Raw genomic sequence first — 13128 nt, 5'->3', positions numbered from 1 at the left:
ACTGGAATGAATAATTACACATTTCATTATACTGACCTTTAAAGCAATTTAAATAACAAAAATAAAAATGTGTAGTTTTTGAGGTGTATCACATGTTACAGAATTTGCAAGTCTTAAAATTAGGCAGAGAGTGATGCTGTACACTACCTATTGTAAATTCAGAAATCATTGTCACTTTGTAACTTTGGTTAAAAACATGATTTTAATTTTAGCAATTTTGAAATAAATACTCAATAAGTAATGATAAAAATTTCACAATGAGTTTTTGATAAAGTGATTTAAAGTCCATCACTGTTTTTTGACAATAATAAAAATAAATTGCAATAGTTTTTATATTTACAGAATTTGGTTCTTAATCAAAAGAAACAAAGATATATTTAATAGACTTTTTAAACAACCCTTGTAATATTGTTATCATTTAACTGTATATCATAAATCTATAAAAAAACTTTTGCCAAAAATCATTCTGTAAGTGTTCATGGTAGTATCATACAACTTTTAGCCTAGAATATACATGAAACCAAACTTTCCTAGATACTATCATTGTTGAAAAAAAAAATTTTCCTTCAGCATCTTAAAAGGTTTCATGTCAAAATATGCCTGAGCAAAAGATATGCATATTATCACTAAATACTTGTTTATGCATGATTCTTACATGAATAAGTACTAATACTGTACTGGTAAACAGGAAAGACATGAACATCAAAAGAAAACACGAAGAGCGATATAACATACCACTTTACTTGTTTCCTCTAAGTTACCATTCTTTTCATTAGGGTTCATATGTAGATGTTTTGTCATTTCCTGTAATAATTCCTTCTCCCTTGTGAGCTGAAAATGTAAAACAAGTAGGCTTTTAAGAAAATTTTAAATGCCAAGGATAGCTCAAATAAATATTTAAGACAATTACCTCCTAAAAGAAATGAGTTCAATGGTTATATGTATGTTATAAGGATTCTATTATAAAAATCTGGCCATCAGTTTCTGAGAAATCAATTTAAGAAAATTTGCACCCATAGAATAAAAGTTTTACTTGACATTATTTCTACATTATTAAATTCAGTATATCAAAGAACTTCAAGATATCATGACTTACAACTCAACCCCATTGAAATTTGTCAAGAAATAATCTATAAAATGCTTATTTTGGCCCCTCATAATATTTCAGGAGCCAATATCAATCCCAATGGAACATTGAGGTCAAAATTGATCATGATCCAACACATAATACCAAAGTATGAAAACCAAGTGTGTACTGATGCAAAGACTGCTGCCACAAACAATGTTCACTATTATGATCATATAAATGATAAACAAAATTAAGTTTTAAAGTTGTTAAAATTGCCTACTGTAAAAATATCCCATTTATATCTGACACAAACCATCAAAGTTTCAAGAGCACATGAAATGGATAATTAAAACAATAGTTTAATATTTCACAAAGCAACACCCTCACAAAACAAAGAGCACACCACAAAAGTTGATAGTCCTGATATAAAATCAAACTTGGCAATCTACATTCTGCAATGGTGTTTTCTTACCTCATTAAACAAACTTATTCTGCACAATCATATGAGAAAGCCTCATATTTCAACAAGCAACAAGTGTCAATGGTACTCAGTGATATACACATAAGTAGAAGTGGAAAGAAACAATTCCATTTAATAACATCATCTTAAATAAAATAGCAACAATAAAGAAGTATAAGAACAAATCTTCACTTGTAAACAAATTTCCTTTCTTTAATTAAAGGAAACACTTAAAACAAACTGACTGATCAGTGGGCAAAGTAAGAACTAGTGACCTAGATAGACACACCATGAAATTGTGGGACAAATACATTTTAACAGGAAGAACTGGATTTGTCAATGGGTACTTTGTGGCACAAATAACTTAAAATGGAGCAGAGAGAAATAAATAATTAAGACATGTCCGAATCACAGTATAAGGAGTTACAGTGAAAACTATTTATAGTATATTATAACCTTAGTCAAGTAGTGATTTCATGTTTAGTCTTGTTTTAAAACATAGAAATATATGTAGAAAGGTTTTAAGCAAGTAGAAAGTAACAGGATTTTTATCATCAAAAACATCAGAAATTATAGCTTGTAAATAAGACTTTACAGAACCATTGATTCTACTTAAAGTCATTGTTTTTGAAAAAGGAGGGTTTCAAACTCCTAAATCCACCCTAGCCATTACTAAAATAAATCTTTTAAAATCTAAGATATTATGTAGTATTTGCTGGAGGTAAAAACAATTGAATGCTAAGTTGTACAGATTATAATGGTCTAGACATGAGACTTATTGAAACTGATAAACACCAGAAACATCAGTTTTGAAACCCATAAGAGAAGGTTAACATTGATGGGGACCTATTGAGGAGACAAAAACAGCTATGTACTTCAAAAGAACCTAGAAGGAAAACAGAACTAAAGGAAAGCCAAATACTAAAAAGCAAACAAAAACCATGAAAGAAGGAAACTATTAATGATGGATAAGTGAAAAAAAGAGGCACAAAATAGAAATAGGAGGACAGTCAGGGCTTAAGCCTTATGCAACTTCTGGCACAGGGACAATTGAGGTGAAACCATCAGTAAAAATATAACCAGGTCAAAAAGTACATTTAGTAAAGGTTTGATGAAGAAAGCCTATTAACTTTACCTGTATGTCTAGTTGACTAACTACTTGCATCTGAACTCTAGCCTGGGCTGTACTTTTATCATCTAGCTGATGTTCTTCATTGATATGTCTAAAATAGAAAAAAATAAAGAACTGAACTATTTCATTCTTAATCATTTAGACCACTTACTATACAATCAATTTCAAGAATGATCAAATAAATAATTTTCTTTAAATGGAAAGAAGTTTATAATCATGTCCATACTTGGCAGATGGAAGATGGAACTTACCCTATAGAACCTTTTGTTTTAACTACAGGGTAGTCAATCAGTACATGTCACTTAAACTTCTTAGTGTTATAGGATTTTTCAATATTATAGGTTTCCCATAGGAAAACTATAAATGAAGATTAACTTTTTCACAGAATAAAGTCTGCTTTCCGAACTTTACAAATCCTTCCAAAAATTCTAATTTTCTACTTGCCAAATGGAAAGTGGAGCATAAAAAACAACTTCCCTCAATAAAATTGCACTTGCCCATGGGTCAGGGAAGAGGAAATCCTAGAACACTGCTCTGAGGAATGCCTTTGGTAGAAGAAAAGAAATTGTGCTTGCTGAAGTATTTATTATGCATGCACAAAGACTACCCTGCAGTTAAGACAAAATGTTATTTGCGTCTACTCTTAATAAGTAAAGAGTAAAGTCATTTTAAATTTTTTTTTATCCTTTTGGATTTTCTTGCCAAAAAATATTCTATGTTAATAAAACTGTGCATTTTCTATTTGTTTTCTAAGTACTGGCATCATAATACTTGCATAATAATTATTAAAATTATGTTGCTCACAAATTTTTGTTGTCGGCCAAAAAGTTAAATAAGTAGGAACCTGAGAAATATTTTGTAGTTTTCACACTGAACATCACAACCAGGCCATTTACACATTCCATGTCTGTATAATGTGGTAAACCGAGGTTCATTGTCTTCTGTCTCTGCTACATTTTCCTTTGTTTGACAAGGTTGTCCTGTAAGATGAAAAAAGTTCTTGATTGATTGATTGTTGTTTGTTAAACATCCAGTCACAAATATTTCATGCACAATCAAGATGAGAACAAGTTGAACAAGAATCAGCAAAATATATTGACTGCTACCAGAAAGTGGGTGTAATGGGAAGGCACTACAAATTCTGCCACCGTAGCAGCTCCAAGATCCTACCCCACAAGATCATTACTAATGGGGTCTTTAGTGTGCATGAATTGTGGCCCCCTCCACACTTGTTGGCCAACTACTGTCCATGGTCAGCTTTTCCTCTTATGCAGACCCTCAAAGTAAAGGCTAACCCATTCAGCCACCTGGGATAAACACCTTGACAGGTTTAAGCATCTAACCCATGGCCAGATTTGAAGTACAGTACCCATAGTTTACCATGACAAGCTGAGTTCTGCCTTGAGCCTATTTTCATTGAAAAGTCTCCAGTACTTAACAATGGGTTAAGAATCTGTCCTCCCAAAATATGTAATTATCAATCAACATACCCATGCACCAGATAAATAAATTCTGAAAAAAAATAAGATATATACCTGAGATTGGAGACTCGTGGTTGGTAAGCTATTGGTCTGGGTAATTATAAGACAGATTCCTGAGATTAGAGAAACATGGTTGGTAAGCTACTGGTCTGGGTAATTAAAAGACGAATACCTGAGATTGGACACACATGGTTGGAAAGCTATCAGTTTGGGTAATTATAAGACAGATACCTGAGATTGGAGACACATGGTCGATAAGCTATCAGTATGGGTAATTATAAGACGGATACCTGAGATTGGAGACACATGGTTGGTTAAGCTATTGGTCCAGGTAGGTAATGCCTGTAATGACTGAGATCTTGTGGAAGTGAGACCATTGAAGTGAGATTTATTCTCATCTTGGAGGCCAGACTGAGCTGCAACTTCTTTCCAAAGCTGCTGAATTTCAACAGGAGACATCATTCCTGAAATTAAATCATAATCATGTATAGAGAAATATCTTAAAATGAATAATATAAGTGACTCAATGATAAATTATTAAAGGAGTAAGGAGCAACCACTCTCTCATTTTTAGAACATTTAAAGATTAATCTTTAGTTTAGCAGACATGAACATAAAAACAAATTTTGAAATCATTCAGAACATAAACTCCTAACCAATCCATCAAAGTATCAAAACATCCACCTTGACCTTTGACATGGCCTTTATCCACATCCAGAGTTCACCACAGATCAAAATTCAAGGGTGAAACAAATCAACCAATTTTCCATGAGATCTCTGACCTAAGTTTTTTTTTATACATTTTAGAGTGATGTAGATCCTTTTTATGGGCTTAGCTAAAATTTTGTGATTGATGACGGCAGATTTTGCAACTTTCTTGGTCAAAAATTTCATTTTATTAAAATAATATTCAAAAGTTTAGGGTGGATCTCAAATTTCAAGGGTAGATGAGCTCCACCCTTAAACAGCCTGCGTTGATCTATGTCATTTCACATCAGAACTTAGAAATTTAATTAGCATATAAATTTATTTACAAAGTAATGATAAAGTTGTATTTATAAATGGAGAAACCTTTTTTAGATTGTTCTATTTAATGTTTGGTAAATTTGTATAAGAATGGAAACCAAACATAAACAAATGCACTAATAGACAACCAAATACACAAAAAACCTCAGTTATCTCCCTTTTGAAACTTCAGACAGGCATAATATTAAAAACATGTTTACAAAATACCCTATCACATGAATAATTTACTTACATGTACGATCCAAAGGAAAGTTTTGAAATGGTATAATAGCAACATAATTTTGAATAGTGTAGAATTTCAAGATTAAAATGTTGAATTTTCACTTTTTTGCAAATTCTATTTTTTGCATCCACGACAATTTTGCCAAGATCTATCAAAATCCATACAATATTGTAAAATGTTGTTCACTCAACCTAAAGTTCAGAAAGGCAAATTATCAGACTTAATTTGAATAAACTCATTAGGTCAGTTGGTATAATGACAGACAGACAGACAGACAGACAGACAGACACTACAAATATCAGTTGCCCACAGGTGCAAAACTTACAGAAAGTCTAAGTTTAAATTGGAAATTAAGCACCTTAACTACAATTAGTCATCTGGCTATACAGTCTGTTAGGTTTTTTAGGTCAGGGTTATTCAAAATAAACAAGCATAAATGTTTACACAAACATTTTCTAAAATACCAATATATTCTGTATAAAACCTTTATATCATAAGAGCTCAAAGGTAACACTCATATTAATTACATTTGAAATAAAAAGAATCATTTAAGAACACATTCACTAACCTGGAAAATAACTGCAGTAAGAATGCATTACTGGTAAAACACCTTTGAACATGTTGTAAATTGCAGACATTTTGAACAAACGTTCACTTAAATGTGTTTACTTTTATTTCTTGCTTTATTTACTTGATCTAAACAGGAAACTGTTTTGTTTGAAATTAATGGCCTTTGTATATGAAAACTTTACTTGTGTACATAAATGTGTAAACAATCCCTGGGAATTTAATAAACTAAGTAAACAAATATCCTGGCCACCCTGGGGTTGTTGTAAACAATCAAGAACTAAAATAGATCTTTTTTATCTCTAAACAGCTGAAAAAATAAACAAAAATGATTTGGCATTATAAACCTACCAAATCCATTTTTATGAAAAAGAAGCTTCTAGGGACTTGAAAATGTTACCTAATGATTTAAATATTGCAAATGCACAAGTCATTATCAGAGTGATTATTTAGAGCTCATATTTGTTGTTCTTCAGAAAAAAATGTGATTGTGACACTGCACTAATCCCTAGACAAGATTTGTTTCTCTGAACAACCACAACTCAGTAGGGCTTCTAATTTTTTAAACAATGACGTCAAAGTTTCTTTGAAACTTGTAATGAAGTTTTTGAAAACTCTCATTCAAATTTTAAACAAATCCACCAAAACAGAATTCATTTCCAATGTCCCTTTCTATCATTAAGCATAATTTCTCAAATTTTAATTGAAGATGGACAAAACTGATTAAACTTCATTTTTTTTCCAAATTAGAACCTGTGTGTATCTTTCTACAACATACATAAAAAATAGTACGGGACCTATCTATTTGGATCCTTAAAAAAACTCACTAATTGAATTACCATTGCTATATTCTTTACCCAATTAAATATATTTATTAATTGGTGTAACCTGTTTTTAGCCTCTAATTTGTTGTTGAGTAGGCCGCGAGAGCGTGATCTTAAAAATCAAAATCAATACAATGTACCAACCTTTTTACAGGTAAATATTTATTTTAAAAGGAATTGTTCAGACACTATTGAATACTGTCCTAATATCAGACTTTTAAACTAAAGGCTCACAAAAAACCTTAATCTTTCAAGTGGTAGTAATATGCAAGTTTCTTACTTAGATTAACATTAATTAATAGGAGTCAATGTCAACGATGCTTTACAATGGACTGTTTCTTTGTCAGGTCCAACTAAAACCGGAGTCAGACATATTAACAGGAAATTTTAGCATGGATTGTTTCTTTGTCAACACCAACCTATGTCTTAGACAAGACATGTCAACAATAATTTACCATGGACTGCATCTTTGTCAACACCAACCAATGTTGTCTTAGATAAGACATGTCAACAGAAACTTTAGCATGGACTGCATCTTGGTCAACACCAGCCAAAGTCTTAGATAAGACATGTCAACCGAAACTTTACCATAGACAGTATTTTTGTCAATACCAACTAAAAGGAGAGTCAGACATGTCAACAAGAATTTATTATGGACTTTATCTTTGTCAACATCAACCAATGCCTTAGACAAGACATGTCAACAATACTTTACTATGAACTGCATCTTTGTCAACACCAGCCAATATCTTAGACAAGACATGTCAACAATACTTTACCATGGACTGCATCTTTGTCAACCTCAAACAATCTCTTAGATAAGATATGTCAACAGAAATTTACCATGGACAGTATTTTTGTCAACACCAACTAAAAGGAGAGTCAGATATGTTAACAGAAACTTTACCATTGACTGTTCTTTGTCAACACCAACTAAAAGAGGGAGCAGACATTATGACAGGAAATTTACCATGAACTGTATCTTTGTCAACACCAACCTATGTCTTAGGCAAGACATGTTAAAAGAAACTTTACCATGAACTGCTCTTTTGTCAGCACCAACCAATGTCTAAGATAAGACATGTCAACAAAAACTTAACCATGAACTGAATCTTTTTCAAGTTATAGTTTTATCAGATATGATTATGTTACAAGAACACCTTATACTTGATTGACACTATTGTTACTAACTTATGGCTAAGAAAAACATAACAACAACAATTTTACACACATATTAATAATACCTTGGTTGTCACCTAACAGTGAACATGCTAGATATGCATTAAAAACTTCATTAGACTTAACCTATAACCTCACCTTGGTTGACATCAACTAGTTATCATGCCAGACATACCAACAAACACTTCATTAGTCTTAACCTTCAAATGCCATGGTTTAAATCTTACCTTGGTTGACACCAACTAGTGGTTGTGTAAGACATGCCAACAGGAACTGCCGTTGTTGTAACTGTATTTGTTGTATTTGTTGCACAAGTTGTTGTTGTTGTAAAGCCAACTGTGTAAGTTGTTGTTGTGACTTGCTATTTTTCAGTTTGTCTGGTTGTTGCATGAGTTTAGACTGTTGTAATAAGTTAACTTGAAGCTGTTCATTTAGTTCCTGAATAACCTGCTCTTGCAGCTTTTGTTGTTGCTAAAAAGAAAATGAAATTTAACTGATGAGAATTACAGATCAAGTAAAGAGAATATTTTTGTTTACTATGTATGTGAAGCAAATTAAACAAAGTAAATAAAAACATTTTATTGATTTTCTTTCCTTTTCATGTTTACTTAGGTAAATAAACTTTAACATCTGTTTACAAATTTTGTTTACAATTCGACTTTAAAATATTGTAAGCCCTGTGCCCCAAGCAAACATGAATAGCTAACATCAATACTTCTGAGAAGAAAAAAAAAAGTTGCTGAAAAGTTATTTTCTCAGGAACTATGTCATATATAGTCAGCTTTCTCAGGAACTATGTCATATATAGTCAGCTAAGAGATATTGTTATACATCAGCCAAACCTGCAATCTAAGATGGATATAAAGCATCATCCATCATGTCAAAAATTTGACCCTGTGACCTTGACCTTAATCTTGAAAATCAATTGGACCAACATTCTAGTCTGACAACTAGTAAAAAAAGACCATATCAAATTTTACCCTACACATCCAAGAGCATTTCAATGTTATTTTATTTAAGAAATACTGCTAAATTATCAAATTTTAGACAAGCACCATTAAAGTCAAGAAATCCTCCTATAAAAGTCTGTATAAAAAAAAATCAAAAACAGAATGATTTTACCTAATCTATATACTCATATATTTTTTCTTGGCCTAACCAAGCCTCAGCAAAAAAAAATAACAACTGTCATGAATACCCTTAAATTAGTTCCTTGGTAGTTATGAAGAGCAAAGAACATATATATTATCATTCTAGGTTATGGATAAGTAAATATATTAAAACTGTAATTGAGACAAGGGCATACATGGTCATTGTATAAAAATAGGTTATTTCTTTTAACATCACTGCTAAGTATAATATTCTGAGGTATTCTGAGTCTACCACAACCAAGAGTTCTCATTCAATACAGCTTATAATCTTTCTGTCTAATAATACTGCACTGAACTAAAATTTTAAAATCCTGGGGAGGGAAAAATAACCTTTCCAATATCTTTAGCAATTAACAAGATGCCTGGTGTCACACTAAGACTACTCAATTTGTATTTAAAAACCAATCAACTGTGTTCTTGATGTGAAGAAAAAAGCCACCAGGGTAGCAAAACCAATCAACTATGTTCTCAATGTGATAAAAAGCCACTAGGGTAGCAAAACCAATCAACTGTGTTCTTGATGTGATAAAAAGCCACCAGGGTAGCAAAACCAATCAACTGTGTTCTTAATGTGATAAAAAGCCACCAGGGTAGCAAAACCAATCAACTGTGTTCTTAATGTGATAAAAAGCCACCAGGGTAGAAAAACCAATCAACTGTGTTCTTGATGTGAAAAAAAAAAGCCACCAGGGTAGCAAAACCAATCAACTGTGTTCTTGATGTGAAAAAAAAAGTCACCAGGGTAGCAAAATCAAGGAACAACAAAAAAACAAAAACAAAAACAAAAAAAACCCAACAAAACAATGAAAAACAAAGCCTTAATGGCAAACAAGATCAAACCAATTTGACTTAAAAGAAAAGTCATTTACATCTGTTTGTAATATCAACATGAGTAAATAGGGCAAATGAAGAAACTCTCTTCTGGCTTAATCTTGTTAAAAAATCATTTGAACTCTTCAAAAAAGAAAGAATTTAACAATTTAACCACACTCTGCAAAGTTTCATAACATTTGGCAAGGAATTCTATGCCCATGTTCAATAAAATATAACTTAATTTTTACAAAAATTAAAAATTTACAAATAATGACAAATATTTGGGTGAAATACATCGTAAACCCCCCCCCCCCCAAAAAAAAAAAAAAACAAAACGAATTGACAAATTTAGTATAACAAGATATTATCAGATCATTCATAAAGACAACAGAACAACAGGCAAAAAGGACTCTTCCTGCCTTAAGGTCTATTTCTATACATAATTGCTCTTTCAGATACCAGGACTAATCTCAACTTTTCATTACATTATACTTAATTTAGACCTCCCTGTCTGTCCATTTCATAAGATGATAAGTCAATATGTAGAACTGAATTGTAACAAAGTCAAAGACCATTAACTACACAATTATAGGTATCCTCTGCTTAATACCAGTGTTTTATTATAACAAACAAGTATCGGACACATAACCATTTATTGAATGTCAAAACAACAAATGCTTTACTTTTATGTGACATCGGAAGTGTATTTTTCAAAAGGCCATTTGTTTTAACACTTTTCCATGAAGAAGATCAAGGATTGACAAGATATATTTATGATGTCGACATAACAAGAACTTTAACAGCTACTACTAATGCATGATGGTTAAACATGTGAAATTCATGTCTCCATGTCATTAGTTTGTGTTTTTATATTTGTGATTTGTGTAAAACTGATTTATGTTACAAGATAAAATGCAATTAAAACATCAACAATATAGTTTTTCAAACAAAAAATATCTTCAGCCCTTTTTTTACCATCCATATATAAAATGGGCCTCAAAAGAGGAGACGTTAAGAAGATTTGGTAATGATTAATTTTTAAATAAGAATTTCTCAAAATTTTCAATCTTCTCTTAAATTTTGATAAATAAAAAATACAGATTTTAAACAAAAGAAACTGTTTAAAAAAAAGGACTGTTATTCAAATATTTTTTTCTGTAAATCTTTTTCCAAAATAAGTTTAAATGAGAAAATCAAATTACTTCTGTACATTTAGAAATGAAAATATGATAAAAACATTTTCTTTTTAATAAAACTTGAAGTTTAAAATCAATAAAATGGTAAATCCTGCATCATAGTTCAAGCATAGATCTAAATAAGGGAAATTCTAATTTTTCTTAACATTACAAAGATAAAAAAACAGCATTTATGCATGAATTAAATGCAACATGTTGTGCAGATACATATGTCTTTTTGTTAAATCAAGCATATTAGTTAAAGAAAGAATATGTATTTTAAAAAAAATACCAAATCTTAGAACAAAAGAAGTGTTCCTTGTTTCATGGTATATAATTATTCATTTGTATAAAAAGTAGGGTACTGGGATCTCGTACATTTTGCATTAATAAATCCTAAATGCAATCTATAACATGAAATTGAACTTGACCTGAATTTTATGGTCTACAATAATGGTGGACAAATGAAAGAACAATATATAATGACTGATTTCATTAGGCCCTTAAACTTGTAGAAAAAAATAACTTGAACTGTGCAGACGGAATTTTGTTTGTTTGTTTTTTTTTGTTTAAAAAAAAATATTATATACTGGTACAATGTGACAAGACTGTAATTGGACTACTTCAGACTAAAGCACTTTTTAACTTCTAGCATTACAGAATTTGGATAAATTTTTGACATTGCAGAGATTTAAAAATAATTTAACCACATTTTGGTTAGGGAAAACTCTTATTTAACAGTAAGTAATGTCTTAAATGCACACAATTATTTCTGAGAGTGCCATAACAAAAAAAATTTTAATTTAACTTTTTTTTTGACACAGAAAAAAATCATGCCCGCTATAAAGATTAACATCAGTTTAGAAAAAAACTAATAATAAAAGTGGAAATAACTGGGCCAACCAAGAATATATGTATGTGGGCAAAAAACAAGTACCAGTAATGTCCCCATGTCCATGTATGTGTAGAAACAATGACCTATATTTGAGGGTACAGACAGGTCTACCAGATCATTACATTGTGTAGACTTGTAAAGACTTTTTTTATTGTCTTGTTCAATGTTGTCTGAATGCAAGAAGTATACAAAATTATGTCACCTTTGTCCAGAGGGGATCAGCTGTCCATCCCTCAATAAAACAACAGATTTAATGACAACTGACAGATTTCACAGCCCATTAACAAATAAACATAGAAAAAAATAATGATTGATAAAGTCTCACACTTACAAATAATTGACAGAGTACTTTGACAGAGCATAGAAATGTCCCAAGAAATAAACTGATTTCGTTAACTTGAGCAGTAAATCAACCTTTTACAGATAATGTTAGTGTTGAAAACATTGTCTTTTAAGCTTTCTGAGAGGTAACCAGGAAAAATTATTTGGTGCAAAAGATAAACATGAATCACTCACAATCTACTCTTGCATGATTTCTAGATGAAACTATATACTTCTATGTGCAACTAAAAAAAAATTAGCATTTAAGAATATCGTGGGCATATTATTCCATGAAAATTATCAACTTCCAACAAGCCATATGTAAAACAGAATTTCTGCACACTGTGACCTACATGTAACTTGTTCCCAAATCAACTATAAAATTATATTAAACGAATTCATAACAACACAACACCATCCTTGTCTCTGTCTGGTAGTATCTTGGATCAGGTTAATTTGCATTAACAATAAAATATACTTGGTATTTAAAGATGTTTACCTGATGTTGAAGAACCAAAGATTGATGTTGCATTAGTTGTTGTAGCTGATGAGCCTGACTAAGTTTTGGCATAAGCTGTTGTAGCTGCTGGGTTTCTGTTGCCTGCATTGGTACCATCCCTGCTTCAATTGGTACTTCTCGATCAGCAGTGGTTAGCAAACTTTCTTGGTGCTGAAAATTCAACATAAATGTTTTTCAGTAACACTGTACATTTTTGATGAATGTGTTGGAAAAAAGACCCGAGATATGGCACCCGTGGTTATATTTTTTTTTCTAAAACAGAAACTGAATGATAATCGTTATATGCTGATAG

The 13128-nt window shown here is 31.3% G+C and overlaps 1 protein-coding gene across 4 annotated transcripts in view; it reads right to left on the bottom strand.

Annotated features, from left to right (window-relative positions):
• LOC148628364 (forkhead box protein P1-like) overlaps window positions 1–13128 on the bottom strand; it is a 47648-nt gene that overhangs the window by 11002 nt on the left and 23518 nt on the right. For all 4 annotated transcript variants that reach the window (XM_088586100.1, XM_088586106.1, XM_088586091.1 and 1 more), the window contains exons 3-8: window positions 12816–12986; window positions 8189–8432; window positions 4433–4606; window positions 3506–3641; window positions 2665–2752; window positions 736–831 (exon numbers count right to left, since the gene is read on the bottom strand). In XM_088586100.1, the coding sequence (XP_088442226.1) occupies window positions 736–831; window positions 2665–2752; window positions 3506–3641; window positions 4433–4606; window positions 8189–8432; window positions 12816–12986 (909 nt within the window). The remainder of the gene's footprint in view (window positions 1–735; window positions 832–2664; window positions 2753–3505; window positions 3642–4432; window positions 4607–8188; window positions 8433–12815; window positions 12987–13128) is intronic.

Source organism: Perna viridis, chromosome 1, assembly GCF_037379345.1.
Source record: "Perna viridis isolate PV_CMFRI_1.1 ecotype Kerala chromosome 1, ASM3737934v1, whole genome shotgun sequence".
Lineage (NCBI taxonomy): Eukaryota > Metazoa > Mollusca > Bivalvia > Mytilida > Mytilidae > Perna > Perna viridis.
This window is presented reverse-complemented; position numbering and strand designations above follow the sequence as displayed.